The following is a 17,158-nucleotide window of genomic DNA, read 5'->3' on the forward strand; positions in this document are numbered from 1 at the left end:
CAAATAAAGGCCGTCCATCCCCTGCCCCGCCATTCTCGCTCAACTCTCGCTCCTTGCTTCCCTCCCTGTCTGGCCTTTGCGCAGTCGCTGCCTCAGCCTTCAACTCCGCCATCTGCTCCGCCTTTGCCTCCACCCGTCTGTCCTTCGCCAGCCTCGCCCGTCACAGGCGACTGCGTGCCCGACCTTCCCTCAGTGTCGTCGGCGACCGCGCGCTGCTTCCCCTTGGAAAGGCTCGCTCGGGGCGCTGCCGTCGAGGTGGGCGACACGAGCTCGGGGCTGGGCAGAGACGGCCACTCCTCGACGTACACATTCTTCTTGTTCTTCGTCGCTTCCTTGGCCGAGACAGGCGAGCCATCCTGCTTCTTTGCCTCAGACCGCGACTTGGTCTTCTTCGAGGCCTGGGCCTGAGACGCAGCAGCATCCTTTTGCCCAAGTATATTTTTCTCAGCTTCAATATTGTGCTCCGTAGTCTCCTTGGACTCGAGCTGCTTCTGCCCAAGGGCCTCTCGCGCGTCTTTACGGGTAGGCGACTGATGGTTCGGGGCCCGTCCAGAGCCGCCCTTGGTCGAGCCGCCGCGGTATCCGCCTCCCTTGCCCGCGTTCGCACCCTTGTTCTCCGGCGCTGCGTGGCTCGGGGACACAAACGTCAGGGCAAGCGGGTTGAGGCCAGGGTTGGGCGCTGCATCCTTGACTGCTCCCTGCTGTCCGTGGCGGACAATGTTGACATCTGAGCCGTTGCGTGAGAGGAGCTCAAAGGAAGACGTGGAGGATGAGGAAGGAGTACCGGCAGAGTTCCCATGGGAATCGGCACTCTGCGTGTCGATGGCGTGCGGTCGATTACGGCGCTTCTTTTGCATTCTCAGCGAGCCGCCGGCGTCGGCTCTGTACTCCTGCTTGGGACCGTAGTGGGCGGGTCGCGACTTTGAGCCACTGGCTGCCGGGCGATCTCCCTCGCTGTTGTCGTTCTGGCCCTGGGACGTCGATCCAGCTGCTTTGCCTTCATCCGTCGCCAGGTTGGGGCCTCGGTGGGACAGCTCGTCGCCCCGTACCCCAGCCGCACTGGCAACCTGAGAAGAAGACTGTCCTGGAGATTTTGCAGTCTCAAGACCAGCAGTGCGAGCGTCCATATTCAAGGCGGGACCCGAAAGCTCTCGACCTTGACCGACTTCATCGTCTCTCTGCACCGACACCTGCTGACCATCCCGAGCCGATCCTGCGTGCGGTGCAAATGTCGATGTCGTCACTCGCTTGGCCTTCTTGTTCTTCTTCCTGTTCTTTCCCTTGAGCGTTTCCTGCCCAGGGCCCTGGCCCGTGCTGGCCGGTCCGCTCTTGGGGTCGCTCGCCTGACTTTGACCACGAGTAGCAGTCTGACTTGCCTTGGTTGGGTTTTTTCTCCAGCGCCAAGAGGATGGACAGAAGAGGATCCGTCTTCGACCGCGTTCGCATCTTGCTTGCTGGACTCATCGCCCGAAGCTTGGCCAGCAGGTTGGTTGGACGATGCAGCGGCATCATTGGCCGAGCTGTTGGACGCCTTCCCCGACTTGTCCGACGAATACCGTTTCTCAAAGACTCTGCGAAGTACGTTAGCCACCCGGTTAAATCTGTGATGCGGACTCGTCATGGAATCTGACTCTTGGGTGGTTGTCTTTGAGCCGCCAGAATCAGACTTTATAGACGAAGAGTCGTCTCCCAAGGTTATCTCCATTCTCAAAGGCGACTTCGGACTCTCAGTGTCCGCTGGGTGTTGAGCTTCCTCAGACTTGCTGGACTTGATGTCGGGCTCGCCAGAGACGGCATTGGCTGGCTTTCCGACCTTGTGCGGATTCAGGGGCATAGGAATCCTATCCCAAGCCTGCTTCCTGCCCTTGATCTGCTCCTCCGTGAAGATGCTAGGAGCTCTCGCCTTGCCTCCCAAGCCAGCCTTTTGCTGCGGCTCATTGCCCGCTGCGGCATATGCAGCCGGGGACTTTTCTTTGCCCTTGCGAGCAGCCTCATCATGCCCCTTCTGCTTGGGGACAGTTGGCTTGGAATCTCTGCCAAGGCCTTTTTCGACATTTTTCGACTGCTGCGGCTCCTTGCTCTCCGTGACAGGTGCAGCCGGAGCTTTGTCTTTGCCCTTGCGAGCAGCCTCATCATGGTCCTTTGGCTTGGGGACAGTTGGCTTCGATGGCAGCTCTCTGCCAGATTCTTTCTCCGCACCCTTCGACTGTTGCGCCTTCGTTGCCACTGTGGTGTCCTTGGCATCTGCGGCAGGCTTGGAGCTCTGGCCTTGGTTGTCAGGCTTCGCTTCGGGCGCTTTGGCCTTGGGCTTCCCACCATCCTTGTCATGGACTTCCTGAGGAGACATGGTTGGCAGAGCCACGCGAGCCTTGGCAGTTGGAGAGGTCTCGCTTCTCTGGCCGGTTGGAGTCGATGGCCCGCCTGGAGCAACCGGATTCACTGGATCCAAGGCCTCCTCAGAGGGCGGCTTGGACTGAGCCTTAGCGTGCTTCGGCGGCTCCCGCTCGTCTCTGGCAGCGTGAGTCGCGATAATGGTCGGCGACACAGGGGGAGAGCCCGTCGACGGCTTTGAGCTCCCGCGTCTAGCTCCCGCATTCCCAAGGCGGCGACCAACGGACGCGTGAGTGGGAGACCCAGTAACTGATCCCTGAGAAATATATCCCGAGAATTGCACAGGGGCTCCAGCATGGGGGTACAGGGCAGGCGGATATCCGGAAAGCATGTATGACGGAGCGAAAGGCGCAGGCTGCATGGCAAACTGGTTCATGGGCGGCATACCACCGGGGGCCTGGGGACCCGGATACCCAGTCGCCGGGTTGACAGGGCCCGCAGCCCACTCCTGGAATTGCGCTCCTCCCTGGGTGTTTCTGGACGAACTGCGAAACGCCTCATTGATCCACTTCGACCGATGAAGGGCGCTGATGATCACGGAGAGCTGCTTCTCAGGGATGAAGCCGCGGCCGAAGCGAAGAGCACCCGCAACTGACGCCTCGTTCTGGAACCTATTCGCGATGCGCGTTAGCATCTTGTTCAAGCCCCCGAACTCATGCTTTTGTCTGGGAACATGTGATTTCTTACCTGACAACGAATGCCAGCTTGTCGTGGCCCGGCATAGGAAGCACCGCTTCAACAGGACCGAATTTGCCTGCCATTCCCACATGAAGGCGTGCCTGAACATCGGCGGCTGGCACCTCCGATTGCTCGTTGACCAGGACCCAAACACCTCGGTTCCGCTCATGGCAAAAGGCACAGCTGCATGGCCAGTACGTGTACCTGCCATTTGGATTGTTGTTGCGGCACTCGATGTTGGCATAAGCTTCGTTGTGCGGCCCGGCTTGAACGCGCCAGGACCCTTGCCATGTAGCTCTCTCGTCGCGGCCATTGTTACCGTAGTAAGCGTCTCCGAGGTGCTGGCTCGAGGCTCTGTCGCCCCTCTGCCCAGAAAAGCCTCCGCGGCCTCTGCCCTTAGCGTTGCGGCTCCCATACCAGTTACCGCCTTTGGGGGACGTCGAAGGAGCCCGGTTTCCAGGTTCGAGCTGGGATGGCTCGGCAGGAGGCCACTGTCCGTCGGCAACCGAAGGAGCACGGCCAACACGCGGGACGCCGGGTGCAGTGTAGTTGCGCTGCGAAGCGTTGGCGAGCGGTGGACGATACGGGAGCTGGGGAGCATTGCCACGGCCTTTGTGGACTGGCCGAGGGCCGAACTGCTGTCCTTGATTCTGTTCAAAACACTCATTAGCTTGAACTGGTCGTTTGTGCCATTTTACAGACGGGGCAGAAGGTGTCGTCGGATGGAAAACTAACCATGTCATTGAAAGACGGATATCTCGTCCCGGCTTGCCCCTGAAGGCGATCATGTCCCTGAGCCTGATACGGGTACGACGGGTGAGAAAACTGCCACGGCACATGTCGAGTTTCTGGCGCATGGAATGCGGGCGTCGTCGCCAGACCAGCGGGAGGTGCAGTTTGGCAGCTTACCTTGGGCTTTTCGTCCACGAGCAGCTTCGGCTCATCCGCTTCACCAGCTTCACCAGCTTCACCAGCTCCCGATGATTCCTTCTTTGGGCCTTCCGGCTCCTGAACTGTGTCTGATTTCTAAGCAGACAGCGGTTCGGAGGCGGGCGCCAGGTGAGGATGGGTAACGGGAGCACAGCTTTTCTTGCCGTCATTCGCAATGTCGGCATGCTTGTGGGGCTGGTCTGGCTTGCCCTCTGACTCAGTCTCGAGCTTGCTCTCGGGCAGCGGCTTGGTCGAGGGAGCTTCTTCGTTGGGATCCTTGCTCGACTTGCTAAAGCTTCCGAGATCGGGAGAACTGGCAGTGGCCCTTGGTCCTTTGGCAGTGGGAGCAGCATTCTCACTGCAGTCGGGATCAGGCTCGACCTTGGCACCCTGAGGGTCTGTTTTCTTGACCTCCGGCTCGTCCTTGGGGTGGACCGGCTCTGCAACAGGCGTGGGCTTGGACTCTTCCATCGACGCCTCATCAGCCGCTTTCGGTGCGGCAGACTCCATGATCCTCTTCTCCCAGCCTGGGGGAGGCTTGCTGCTCCCCATGGCGATGACGACTCCATTTCCCGCGATGACAGTGCCTCGCTTCGTTGTGGCTGCGTCGGCCGATTTCTGCAAAGCCTGGACAGCCGCTGACTTCCCGACCGGTCCTTGCCGGGAAGCATCAGGTCCCCTGGGATGATAGATGTAGCCCTGCTGAACGAAGCAAGGGGCAGCAGCATTCATCCCATTCGGCGAGCCGTTGACTGGCTCCGAGGACGGAAGGGTAGGCATGCCGTTTTGGCCCAAAACCGGGGCATCAGCTACAGCATTCTTGGTTAGCGGCGTGTCATTGCTATTGAGGCGACGGGAACTCACCAAGCCAATTCACCAGTTCTCCAGACTGGCAAGCGGTCATCAAGTCGGTGGGCGGCTTGTTGTGCGGATACTCGTCGCCCGCGAGAAGGATGTCCCTTCGGTAAAGGAGGGCCGACTTGAGCAGCGAGGCATCTTCGTCCTCGAGATTTCTAATCTCCTTCCAGTCATCGGCAGAGAGAATAGACCAGATGGGGCCGTCAAGTTCGTTCCACTGCTTGAGCGACTCCCGGTTCTCGGGCGTCTTGATCCATGAATCGACAAAGTAGCCGACTTCGAGGGCCATTTCGGCGTTGCAACCCTGGGCAATGATGCAGTTCTCGTCGTAGAGGGTGTTCATGACGTTCCAGAGATTCAGAGCGCCGTAGTGGTACATGTCGTACGCGTCGAAAAACTCCCAGAGGTGGTCCCAGCGGGTGGGACGCTGCAGCCTCTTCATTTGTGCTTTGAAGACGCGGCGGAGAGAGTTGCACACAGACTGAATCTCGTCCTTATTCCAGAGATGGACTCGGCGATCAGGCAAGAGATCGCCCATGGCGCGAAATGGACCCTGCCCATTAAAGGTTGAGAACTTTGCGGCCGCGAACCGCGGAGGGTTGGTATAAAAGCGAGTAGGGAGATGGTTCTCAAGATAGTACTGCGGAACTCCCCCAGAGTCTTTGCCGTGCTCCATCTGGTAAGTGATGGGAAGGCCATTTGGGTAAAACAGGGCGAAAGCCGCTTGCTGTTCAAAGGGTTGGCTACTGGCGTGCATTCTGGGGACATTGATCACGTCCCATTCGGAATGAGGCGCGTCCAGAGACGTGTTTGGGTGGGCATTGTTCAATGCCGACCCCAAGTTGGCGGCCATGATAACCGGATTCTCCTGTGAATGTCTGCGATTGATCCAGAGTGAACACTTTCTGCTTGCCGAAAGCCGTCGAATGCCAGAGATTGAGTGTCGATTTGGTCGGATGAAGTCTTCACCTGCCAAACTCGATGCAATCAAAACAGTGATGTTGATCTTGGGCACGATGAGTGTTGGAAGTCGAAAAAGTCTGGATGCCCAGTGGACCAAGCACAGGGCTTTTGCGAGTTGCGGAATGCTGAGTTCTCAAAGCCGAGCGCTCGAGAGATAATCAGAGGAGTATTGCCGGCAGTTGACAACACAAGCTCGACTTTCAGTTGTGCTAGCGAGCAATGGACTCGAAGACTTGGCGGTTTGCATAGATTTCACTTGTCAGAAGTTGACAGAAGTCATCGACAAGTGCAATGCTCAAGCACTCCTGCCCAATTTCTTGCAGAGTCTCCTTGGCTTCCGAGCCAGGATGTGTTGCGAGATAGGGGATTCTTGTGATAGTCGTAGTTGAGACACTGGTGCGCTAGGAAGTGCTAGGAAAACAAAAGTCTCCACGAAACCACACGGGCACTTGACTCAAGGCAGCTTGACAGCTGTTTGGCTCGACAGGCCAAAGGATGAGGCGGCTCGCGATGATCCGTCTGCAAGAGCGCGAAGAGTCGAAGAAGAATTAGAGGGGGGGGCTATGCAGAGTGTGAGAAGGTCAAGAGTGACGGGAGGGAGAGTTGAAGGTGTGGGAGAGGATGGAAGAAAGGGTGATGAAGAGTTTTCGAGTGCACTTAGTGGAAACTTGTAGAAACGGCTGAGCAGGGTGTTTGACAGGGCTCATTGCCCTGTTGCGGAGTTTATTGGTGGCCGTGGGTGGCAAACAGCTGTCGAACAAGCGAGGCAGGGCACAAGGGGTGCCGTTCACATCAAATGACCTCGGGGCTGCTGGGCAACGGAACAGGAGTGACGTAGTTGCAGCTGGGTGAACGGGATGTGAACAGGCTGTAACTTGAGTCCCACCGCAAGCAAGCAAACGCTGCAGGCATTGAGTGAGGCCCGGTCAGGTCAAAGCTTGCTCTGCCATTTTGAGACCCGGGCAATCATCAAACAACGCCGCCCATGTACAGAGCCAACCCGTCGATTGTGCTCCCCTCAGCTTAGGGACGCCTCTCACGTTTGGACACTGGTTCAAAGTGGGCAGAACTCGGAGTTGCCGGAACAAACAAGTAGACTGGAAGAAAGGAACAAATTAAGGGATCACGTAGCGGTAGCACACTCAAATCAATAAAAGGTGCAAAGGCACGGGGCAACGGGCACACAGAGGTATGGCTCGTGCAAGATGGGTAGTTGTATTCCACCCGTCTAGGGCTGGACTTGTTCGTCGATGGGAGAGTTTAGGGGTATAGGTACAAAGGGGGATTGAATGAACAGTTTTTGGTGCGCAGGCGCGAGACCAAAGTAACCCATCACTTCTGGGCTTTCAGAAGCCTGAGGATCTCGGACTCGTTGTCCCCAGCAATGGCCTTACCATTGTTCCAGTCTACCGTCTGCGGTCCGTGTCAGTTCAAGCATACAACAGCCGAGGGTGCTCCCGCACATACCACGGGTCGCAAAAAGCTATCCTTGTTCTTTTTGAACTTGTCCAGCGCATCCTTGTTGTCGCGGGCGCCGTTGATGATGCGCGGAACGCCGCCGGCGCCGACATATTCGAGAATCGTTTGGACTTGGTCGACCGTGGGCGGGTCCTCGGTGATGTTGAGCTCAAACGGGTCCCGCGTCCCCTTGCTCTGGCTGTCGTGATCGCTGGCCTGGTCAATGGTGGCCCCTGACTGGGCGTTCGCCGACAGCTGCTTGAGCAGGTTGGCGACGCGGGTCGAGGCAGGCGAGCTGGCCTTGTGAAAGACGGTGACGGTGTCGAGCGTTTTGCGCTGTGTTCAGGAATTAGTGGCCACCCAAACTTGACGCAGGACAACCCGTTTGACTGACGAAGCGGAACATTTCGGAGGTGGGTGCGGGCGTGTCGTGAGTCAAATGCAAGGGAGGTCAAGCTCTAGAGTTCGGATGAGGTCCTTGCTTGGAAGACATTACGTATATGGCGACTTATCTTATCCTGATAGCTTCTGCTCTGTACCATCTTGAGGTACCTAGGCATGAGCCGCAGATGAGTACTGAGAACTTGTTTCCCGCAGGAAGAAAGGCGGCGACTAGCGGTACAAGTACTTTTATCACATTGCAAGCTGACTCGTCACCACGGCCCGACCCAGTCTCGCCACCAACGGCCCGTTAGAGCCTCATCATCGCACAATCTTGTCAAGCCAATCCAAACAAAACGCGGCTACACGTTGCAATGCCATCGATTACTTGACGGACCTGACGCTAGTTAGGTCCAATCGCGCGGTATGAGGCACCGCGCTCCGTGCACTGACAATGCTAAGTCCTCCCTCGCTCCATGTAGAATCAGCGACGCCATCAAACCCGTGAGATGCGGCGCGCAGTTAATCCGTCAGCCCATTGCGCTCTCCCGAGTACCGCACAGGATATCTCGTCGTCTCCATCATGCTGCAACTGCCACACAGAGTTCAAGGCCGTGAAACATGCTGCAATTCTGAATTAGAATGTACACTCGCATTCCCGAGTCTCCGCCTCGCAGCTCATCCCCAGGCTTCGCTCATGCATTTCTCTTCGTCTCCGTTCTATGCCGAAACTTTTCCAGAATCTCCTCTTCGCTAAACTTCCTCGTCAGTTTCTTCAGTAAGTCAACTCTCCCCTCCATGGTGAGGTCAATCTGGCTTCCCATGGGCACCATGCACTTTGCGAGGTGGTGGTAGTCTTTGCAGAGCAAGCGGAAAGACACCATGAGGAAATCAATGTTGTGGAACACAATGGCGCCCTCCCTTGCGTACGTCTGCTTCTGTTCGAGAAAAGAGATGGGATGGTCGCGCCAGTGGCGGAGTGGATTGAGGTGATGCGAGGTATGGTAGCCGTCGTTAAAGCAAAATCGGTTGCTCTATGATGCTTCAGTCAGAACATCTCGGCAGCCATCCAACTCGTTGATCCACTTACCGCGACGTCGATCAGCGTGACGCTCGAGCGAAAGTCAGAGTCGGGCTCATCGGCATCCACGAAAGCGTGCTGGCCCCAGTTGCCAATCATGAGGCCCGTCCGCATCAGCAACAAGGGGAAAAGGTAGACGAAGAAGGTTGCTTTGCCGCCAAACAGTATCGCCATGGCACAGTAGAAGACATAGGTGAGGGATTCACATCCGGCCGCTTGCATCGCCATGCTCAGGCGGTTCTTGCGGAGGAAGTAAAGCGGCAGTTCGATCCAGACGAGGAAGAAGAATCGCCCGACGTAGCAGAGGAAATCTGCAACGCTGTCGCGCTGGAACCGCAACGTCGAAGACAGGTCGTCCGGGCCGTTGTTTTCCACGTGGTGATGCTTGACGTGATGGTAGTAATACGAGTTCCAAGTGTGGCCCATGAGCGGGTCGAGGATGTAGGGAAACAGCTTGTCAAAAGCAGCAAACTGTTTGGCCAAGATGCCTCGCTGATGTATGTGCTGGTGCATCATCAGCGTGTACGATCCAAGGTAGTAGATCTGCATGGCGGAATGAAGAATTCCGTGAATGAGGCTGAAGCGCCGGTAAAGAAGAATGGCGCTCGGGACCAAGGTTGAAAAGTACATGATGAGGTGCGTGATCATGACAACGTCGGTCTGATGCCGGGCCACCTTCTGGGCCAGCCGGACGTACGGCTGGAGGAGATGCTTGTTGACCGCTGGCGAGACACGCTGGGAGCAGTCGTCGACTGACAGGAGCACGGTTGGCTCGAATTCGCCGCTCCCGGGGTTTCTCAAGGCTTTGAGCCTGGCCACCTCTTGGGCCGTCTTGCTCGACTTGCCGGCGTCATGGCCGTCTAGAGGCCCGTCACCGTCGGTAGAGGTTTCCTCTGAGCCGATGCCGGAGTCTCGATCCGTCGAGTCGTCGGTGACATGGGCGCCGTTGGAAGCTTCAATGTCTCTGGCGAGGTTTCTCAGGACAACCTGGTCCGCCCGGGTCAGGGCCGCGTCCAGGACGATTTGCTTCTCCATGGCGACGACGAGACACCCGGATAGAGCTAGCAGCAAGCTCGATGTGTTGGACAGAGGTGAGCTTTACACGGGACTTGCATCTCTCATGTAATGGGCAGCATCAAATCGTCAACACGGCGGCGCCCAGCCCTTTTGTGGAGGTGGCCGACTTGGTAACCACACAAGAAAAACCCCCAATTGTCAGACCACACAGGGGCCAATCTTTGGCACGGTTACAGTACCTGCGGCCCCCATTATTGCCCCTCGAGCCCCCCTAAGCCCCCCTCTAGCCGCCTGAGAGTGCAGGCGCCCCACCAAGAGAAGATGGGGTCATTTCGCTCCAGCTTCCCGTCGCCCAGAATAGGGGTCTGGGTCCGTGGATGATATGCCAGATTGAGCACAGGTCCCGCTTGATTGCCTTGGAAGCAGCCGGCCGAAGGCGCTGGAACGCATCGTCAACGATCGTGTTGACACTTGGACAACAGTAAAAAGCAAGATCTCTCCAAGTGGTCTAGAACCGCACTCCCACGGTTACAGCCACGGATGCACGGCGTGAGCCCGTTTCATTCTAGCCACGTTTGTTCATATGCCCCTTTCTTTTACAGATACCCAGGTACTTGCTATATGTATGTACTGTACGTACTTTGTGCCTTGTTGTCACGGAGTAAGACGCTTCTGAATCCTTCGCATTCGTATCCGTAGATGCACCCGCTTGGACGAGGCCAAAGGGCGCCAAAGAGCCACCTCATCCCGCTACCTTTATCTCCTTATGTCCTTCTTTTTTAATAAAAAAAACCCATCAGCAGAAGAAGTTGCTTGTCACTTGCTGTTGCCTCATGCCCACGGCCCGGAAACCTCGGGTTGATTATTACATCAAATGCCGCCTTTGTCAAATACCTGTGAAATTAGGTACAGGGTAATTGACAGACCCAGAGTGGATAACAGCAACGGCCTCTGCACTTATCAGTGGCAACGTGCAGCGGGAAGGCAAAGAGAGGTGTGCTGAGGATTCGTCGTTAGATTTCCAATGGCAAATATTCTAGCATGGGTAAAGGGCAGTTGAGGCTGACCTTGGGAGCTTTGCCCAGTTGACACATCATCCACACCTGGGTTGTGCACCGCCGCCCAAAAAGTGTGAAAATGTGCGCACGTTCTCGATATTCTGCCACCAAAAACACACCCTTATTTGGCTTCATAGGCCTCACATTAAAACACGAAGAAATGGACGTAGCTCGTCTGCACCGCAGACTCTATGACGTATGCTCTACGACACTAGGCCGGACAAGCAATGACGTAAGGTATGAAGTAAGGTGGTGGAGCAGTCGCTCCGTCATGGTCCAGAGGACGTGAACTACAAATAGCTCTTCAAGCTCTCGCACCAGCCGGAAGACTGTCAAACAAACAAAAAAGCCATCTACAAGCCAGTTCACCACAAAGCGTCATTAACTCAGCTCCATCTCACCATGTCTGGAAACTCGAGCGTCGGCAACCGGGGTGTGTATGAAGCCGGCGACCAGCGTAACGTCAAGCAGTCGGAGATGGGCACTGCCGAGCGGTACGAGGAGGGGAAGCAAAACTCGCACTTGGGCAACGACGCCAGTGAGTGATTCGGCCCACCGCCACGGGGTCAGCACTTGACATGGACATTTACCATACACACCAGAGGACGAACGGTCCATTGCCAACCGCCTGGCGGCAGAGGAGGTGAGAGCCAGCAGCGTCCTTGTAGCGACGCCGGACTGACCCACACCGCAGCGCAAGAAAGACTTGGGCGATGACAAGGAGACTGCCATGCTGAAAAAGGACCCGACACTACCGGTACGTGGTCGGCTACATGCCCCGAAAGACGCGTCAGACCCAAACGCTAATATCTACGCAGGCCAAGGCACACGGTAACGAGCCTTCCAAGGGCGCCAAGATCGATGCCGAGATACAAGCCCAAGAAGAAGAGGAACTGAGGCGAAAGGGCAAGGCCTAATAGTTGAATTGTGGCCTTCAGGAGGCAAGTCGACGTTGTGCAGTGTCAACACTTGCAAGACTTCGTGGGACGATTCGTGGAACATCTTCTTATTGAGCGCACCCGTCACCTCTAAAAGGCGACATTTATAGACTCAAATCTCTAGTGGAAAATTCGCTGCTGGCGCCGCCGCACACCGTAGTAGCCAGCGCCTATGAGCGCATCGATATCTGTATCAACCATGGTTAGAATATGCCAACCAAGCAGATTGTAGAGTGCTGGGAAGTCACATTGCATTCGCATGCAAAGGTCAGGATATGTAAGAAATTGAATATCATATATTCACTCGATTTAACTGCTCCGGCGAAAGAGAGTCATCGGATGAGATCAATCGCAAATTACCTCATCATGAAAGCGTGGGATGCGGAGAGACGGGAGAACCGTGAAATGACTTACCCTGATCGCGATTGTCCAGTATTCGGATTTGTCTCCCACATCTGCGGGCGCACGCGGTTGAGAGGAAGAGTTTGAACGAGCAAGAAAAACTGGCGCGCGGATATTTATTCAGGAATAAAAAAAGCGAGCCGATTGGCCCGTGCGCTATCGTGGCCTTGGCATGCGCATGAAAAGCCCGGCAGCGGCAAAATAGAAAGTCCGGGGTTTTTGCTTAGGGCACAGGCCGAATTTCTGGCCGCACACTCTAGCCGAGCGATCAAAAAGTCTAAGGCGATTCACGGTGACAACACTTGCAGACAACACCCAACTCCGGAGCGACAACTCGACTTCGACTATCGGTACGCACCCCTTGCGACTCGCGACGGACCCTCACGAGCAAGACCTTGCGCCGCTCAGATCAACGTAACTGACAAGGGCAACAGGGCAGATCACCGTCACAATGGGCGAAGCAGTGATTGAGGGATCCAACTGGCGCCTCGTCGAGGTCGGCCGCGTCGTCGTCATCAACGGCGACCACCCCTTTGCTGGTGGTCTGGCTACCATCGTGGAGATTATCGACCACAAGCGAGTATGTTACTGAACACGAGACCAATGTCGGACGGAGCATTAAACCATGAATCACAGGTCCTCGTCGATGGCCCCTCCGCAGACCCCCAGCTGGCCGTTCCCCGGCAATCCGTTCCCCTGGCCAAGTGCCTCCTCTCCCAGTTCGTCGTCGAGGGACTGCTCCGCGGCTCGCGGAACGGCACCGTCAAGAAGCTTTGGGAAAAGTCCGAGATCGACACCAAGTGGAAGCAGAGCAACTGGGCCAAGAAGCGGGATCAAATCAAGCGACGGAAGAACCTGACGGACTTTGACCGCTTCAAGGTCATGCGACTCAAGAAGCAGCGACGGTTCGAGGAGCGCAAGGCCCTGGCCAAGATCAAGGCCTCGGCATAAATGGATTGATCACTCTGGAGTCAAGGGGCGGGTGGAAGGCCTGGGGGCTGGAATTGGCACGAGAAGCATGGACCCGGACAGGAAAACGCATTGCAGTGCCAGCAGAGACTACTGCACTCTTTTTTTCCTCCCGTTCTGGAAGGGCTGTATGTGACATTTCATCGTCAAGATGAGCGGCGTCAAACGCGGGAATTCACAAATCTAAACAAGTTTAAGGCAATCACGGGCGTAGATGCCTTGATTGACTGTATCATGTGCACCTTCGATTCGTAAAGCGTGACCCCGTGCTCTCCGAGGCTGTCGGCTTCAGTTGTGCTCTGCGGCTCCTTCTCATCGAGGCGCCAGCCAGCCAAAATCCTGATTACCTAATTTGGCTTAGCCGCCAACTCCCACCAAACCCTAGATTTTCGTCGTGCTGCTAAGCTATCTTGCAGCACAAACAGGCGACGTGCAGTGCTTCAACTTCCCAGCCAAGAAACAGACGACCCGGGCTCAACACATCTGTAAGTGCAAAAGTGCCACGTCGAACTGAATCCGCCCTTCAGTGAGGAGCCGGCTGAGCGCACGCGCGCTCGTCGAATTGTTAACCCCCCGTCGGACGAGCAAGCCAGCAAGCTAACGGCCGCGTCTCGGACAGCACCCAAAATGGCGAACCCCAGAGTCGAGGAGCTCCCGGACGACGAGCACCAGAAGCCTACCGTCGAGGAGCAGGAGGACAGCAGCGACGAGTCCGATGCTGAGGAGGCCGGCGATGGCAACCTGCCAGCTGGCTCTACCGCTGTGATCCACTCTCGCAACGAGAAGAAGGCCCGAAAGGCTCTGGAGAAGCTACACCTCACCCGAGTCCCCGGCATCACGAGAGTCACTCTCCGCCGACCGAAGAACGTATGCATGCACCTGTGGAGGCGCTTTCCGAGGCAGGTCTGACAGGGTGTCTTGAACAGGTTCTCTTCGTCATCAACCAGCCAGAGGTCTACAAGTCTCCCAACAGCAACACTTACATGTTCGTCCCATCCATTCGACCTCGGTTCAAAGTCTTGCATATACTTACGAGACGATTCTAGTGTCTTTGGCGAGGCCAAGATCGAGGATGTAAACGCTACCGCCCAACAGGCTGCTGCCCAACAGCTTGCCGCCGCCGGTGCCGAGGGTGACCACGCCGGCCACAACCACGGCGAGTCCAGCAAGGCTGTCGAGGCTACCGAGGCTAAGAAGGACGACGACGACGACGACGGCGAGGAAGTCGACGCCGAAGGGCTCGAGGACAAGGACATTGAGCTGGTCATGACCCAGGCCAACGTCAGCCGTAAAAAGGCCGTCAAGGCATTGAAGGAGAACGACAACGACATCGTCAACTCAATCATGGCTCTGAGTATCTAAAAACAGGCGCATCGAGCTTGGCTGAATTTACCCCCACAGATTTTGCACAGGAAGCGTGCGAGTGGCTTTGTATTAATATACAAGAGCGGTTCCTGGCCCTAGAAACTGTCTGTTACGGACTGCGGATCAACGGCAAGATATTGCATTAATTGAACGAGGATGTCTGTGGCGGTACTATGAGTCCATCGTGGGAGAGTTGGCCATGGTCAAGTCTCCGTACATCATACAACCGTTTTGATCGTAGTCGAGGATATCTATTGGAAGAAAATCTTCCTTGACTCAGATTTCGCGCATGGCTTTAGAACACGCCGGCTATTTGAAAGCTTTAATTCGACAAATGTTTTACTTCGCATGGTTCCTGGAATGTGCTTGTCTGACAGGTGTGATGGCTCGCCATCTCGTGAAAGGTCACGTGACGTTCCCCATGCTGGGCGCTTCCCTCGTCGGTCGGGTCCGGCAAAGTCAACCATCATCCGCAACGACATCCCTCTCCGCTCTACGAGACCTCGACACATCATCACCATGGCTACGGTACGTCACTTGCGCGCAACTGGACCGCCGACGACGTGAATTCCTGGGAGGCAATGGCTCGCCTCCAGGCCGCATCTCGCTGCCCCCTCCCACCCCCCGGCCCTCTGAACCAGGAGCTAATTTTCCACAACGCAACAGCGAAGCGCAGCTCTCAAGCTCGACTGGACCAAGGTCACCAGCTCGCTGGGCCTGCGCGGCCAGACCGTCGCCTCGCTGCAGGCCTTCAAGAAGCGCAACGAGGACGCCCGCCGCAAGATCCAGCTGCTGTCGGAGCAGCCCACGACGGTCGACTTTGCCCACTACCGGTCCACGCTCAAGAACCAGGCCGTCGTCGACGAGATCGAGAAGCGCTTCAAGGCCTTCAAGCCCGTCACCTACGACGTCAACCGCCAATTGAAGGCCATTGATGCCTTCGAGGCCGAAGCCGTCAAGAATGCAGAGGCGACCAAGCAGGCCGTCGACCTCGAGCTCAAGGACTTGGCCGCCACTCTGAAGAACATTGAGGAGGCTCGGCCTTTCGAGGACCTCACTGTGGTACGTACAGCTCCGTGGGAGAAGGTTCGAGGCGATGCTGAAAGACGTTACAGGACGAGGTCGCTGCCGCCGAAAAGTCAATCGACGAAAAGACCACGCAGCTCATTTCCAAGGGCCGATGGATGGTGCCGGGATATAAGGTACGTTGTGACGACTCCCTTTGCTCGAGCGAAGTATCTAACGCTCCATGCAGGAGAAGTTTGGCGACCTCGCTGTCGTGTAATGGAGTTTTGCCCATCATTCCCCGAATTCCCCAGGTGTACTCTAGCATTGTAGATACCGAGAACTCGGGGCGGCAGATTTCGGTCTCTGCTCTCCCGAACCATTCTAGACCCTGTGAAGCCTTCGCAGTCTTGGAGGAGAGCTCAAGCGTGTGCCCGATTACAAACTGCGATCTGGTTCTGCGGAGCGTGGCGGTCCTTTACATTTGCCATGTACAATTCAGGCCTCGTGGAGAGCGCAGCTCGACATGCCATCTCGACGACTGATTCGACACAGTGAAACAAAAGTAGTTCTTCTATCACTCCAGTTTGTCCAAATGATATTCCTGCGCCCAACTGCCAAGAATAAACGTTTCGTCTAGTACCGACAAGGGGAAAGCAGCCGCAGGTTCATGCACCCCGCGGGGAGTCTACGCTTCTCCAAAGGCAAGGGAAAACAGGACAGCAAACAAAACAAGCAAACAAGCAAACAAGCAAACAAGCCAACATCAAGCTGTCAAACTCCTCCAGCAATGCTCACACTCATTGCCCCGTGTGTGGAGGAGGCGTGCTTCATATCTCTTTGCTTCGCCTTTTTTTTCTTTGGGACGTTGCCACTCAGGGCTGTGCGTACTGTCTGGTCCACTGCGTGGCAGTAAGAATGGCTTTTTGCGGATCCTCTTTCCAGCTCTTAGCTACGTCGGCCGCAAGGGGATCGTCCGGGTTCGGGGCACCAAGCAACGCCTGGATCGAGAGCAGGATGGTTCGGATTTGCAGGGCGGGGGACCAGTTGTCTATCGGTGGCATGTTAGCATTCTCTCACTTTGTCATGGCCCGAGGCTGTTGTGTAGGCGAAAACAAAGCAGGACGACGTACTCTTGAGAACATCGAGACAAATGCGACCGAGTCTGTCAACGTTGGGGTGGTAGATCTTGGTCAGGAAGCGGATCTTGGGGGGCGTCATGGGGTAGTCGTCGGGCAGGAAAAGCTCCAGCTTGAAGACACCGCCTGCCCTTGTTCAGCGACCCCTCGTTTCACGGCGCGCAGTAGCAACAGAGGTTCGCGGACAGACCTTCGTAGGGTGATTGAGAGGGACCGTGGATCTTGACGTCGAAGTAACGAAGGTTGTCCTCATGCGGGACGGCGCTGATGCCGGGCACGCTGCCGCCACCGATGCCGTGTTATCATGAGGATCTCGCCGCGGCTTGGAGAAGAGGGCGGAGCAGCAAGGAGAAACATACGGCTCGGCCATCAGACGCTCCGTCTCCTTGATTATCCGCTTTGGGAGCGCCATTCTGGCTACAGGCCGCGAGGTCGAGCTCGGTGGGCGAGGGAAGCGGTGGACCTGAAGGAGAGAAAGGCGAGGCAGGATTTCGTCTTTGCTCCGACGGGTGGCCAGTGGGGTCG

General features: G+C 56.4%; 7 protein-coding genes across 7 annotated transcripts; 3 read left to right on the forward strand and 4 right to left on the reverse strand.

Moving 5' to 3' along the window:
- Positions 1-92: 92 nt before the first annotated feature.
- Positions 93-5,710, reverse strand: HRG_04418 (uncharacterized protein; the record flags this gene model as incomplete). The annotated part of the gene is made up of 9 exons (XM_044862889.1): positions 93-1,343; positions 1,436-1,571; positions 1,632-1,944; positions 2,200-2,510; positions 2,805-3,002; positions 3,079-3,719; positions 3,979-4,088; positions 4,152-4,808; positions 4,864-5,710. 9 exons carry the CDS (start codon positions 5,708-5,710, stop codon positions 93-95), a joined length of 4,464 nt encoding a protein of 1,487 aa, XP_044721503.1.
- A 1,442-nt stretch (positions 5,711-7,152) lies between these two features.
- Positions 7,153-7,684, reverse strand: HRG_04419 (uncharacterized protein; the record flags this gene model as incomplete). The annotated part of the gene is made up of 3 exons (XM_044862890.1): positions 7,153-7,233; positions 7,288-7,614; positions 7,673-7,684. The coding sequence occupies 3 exons, from the start codon at positions 7,682-7,684 to the stop codon at positions 7,153-7,155; spliced, it is 420 nt and encodes a 139-aa protein (XP_044721504.1).
- Positions 7,685-8,354: 670 nt separating this feature from the next.
- Positions 8,355-9,775, reverse strand: HRG_04420 (fatty acid desaturase domain-containing protein; the record flags this gene model as incomplete). Its single annotated transcript, XM_044862891.1, has 2 exons — positions 8,355-8,693; positions 8,750-9,775. 2 exons carry the CDS (start codon positions 9,773-9,775, stop codon positions 8,355-8,357), a joined length of 1,365 nt encoding a protein of 454 aa, XP_044721505.1.
- A 1,442-nt stretch (positions 9,776-11,217) lies between these two features.
- Positions 11,218-11,732, forward strand: HRG_04421 (uncharacterized protein; the record flags this gene model as incomplete). Its single annotated transcript, XM_044862892.1, has 4 exons — positions 11,218-11,353; positions 11,418-11,458; positions 11,510-11,572; positions 11,634-11,732. 4 exons carry the CDS (start codon positions 11,218-11,220, stop codon positions 11,730-11,732), a joined length of 339 nt encoding a protein of 112 aa, XP_044721506.1.
- An 874-nt stretch (positions 11,733-12,606) lies between these two features.
- HRG_04422 (ribosomal protein l14 domain-containing protein) lies at positions 12,607-13,106 on the forward strand (the record flags this gene model as incomplete). Its single annotated transcript, XM_044862893.1, has 2 exons — positions 12,607-12,735; positions 12,792-13,106. The coding sequence occupies 2 exons, from the start codon at positions 12,607-12,609 to the stop codon at positions 13,104-13,106; spliced, it is 444 nt and encodes a 147-aa protein (XP_044721507.1).
- Positions 13,107-13,751: 645 nt separating this feature from the next.
- On the forward strand, positions 13,752-15,774 carry HRG_04423 (NAC domain-containing protein; the record flags this gene model as incomplete). Its single annotated transcript, XM_044862894.1, has 6 exons — positions 13,752-13,991; positions 14,051-14,109; positions 14,171-14,456; positions 15,156-15,551; positions 15,605-15,691; positions 15,745-15,774. 6 exons carry the CDS (start codon positions 13,752-13,754, stop codon positions 15,772-15,774), a joined length of 1,098 nt encoding a protein of 365 aa, XP_044721508.1.
- A 595-nt stretch (positions 15,775-16,369) lies between these two features.
- On the reverse strand, positions 16,370-17,045 carry HRG_04424 (ubiquitin-conjugating enzyme domain-containing protein; the record flags this gene model as incomplete). The annotated part of the gene is made up of 4 exons (XM_044862895.1): positions 16,370-16,545; positions 16,628-16,759; positions 16,824-16,912; positions 16,993-17,045. The coding sequence occupies 4 exons, from the start codon at positions 17,043-17,045 to the stop codon at positions 16,370-16,372; spliced, it is 450 nt and encodes a 149-aa protein (XP_044721509.1).
- Positions 17,046-17,158: the final 113 nt, after the last annotated feature.

Source organism: Hirsutella rhossiliensis, assembly GCF_020360975.1.
Source record: "Hirsutella rhossiliensis strain HR02 chromosome Unknown scaffold00004, whole genome shotgun sequence".
In the NCBI taxonomy this organism is placed as follows: Eukaryota; Fungi; Ascomycota; class Sordariomycetes; order Hypocreales; family Ophiocordycipitaceae; genus Hirsutella; species Hirsutella rhossiliensis.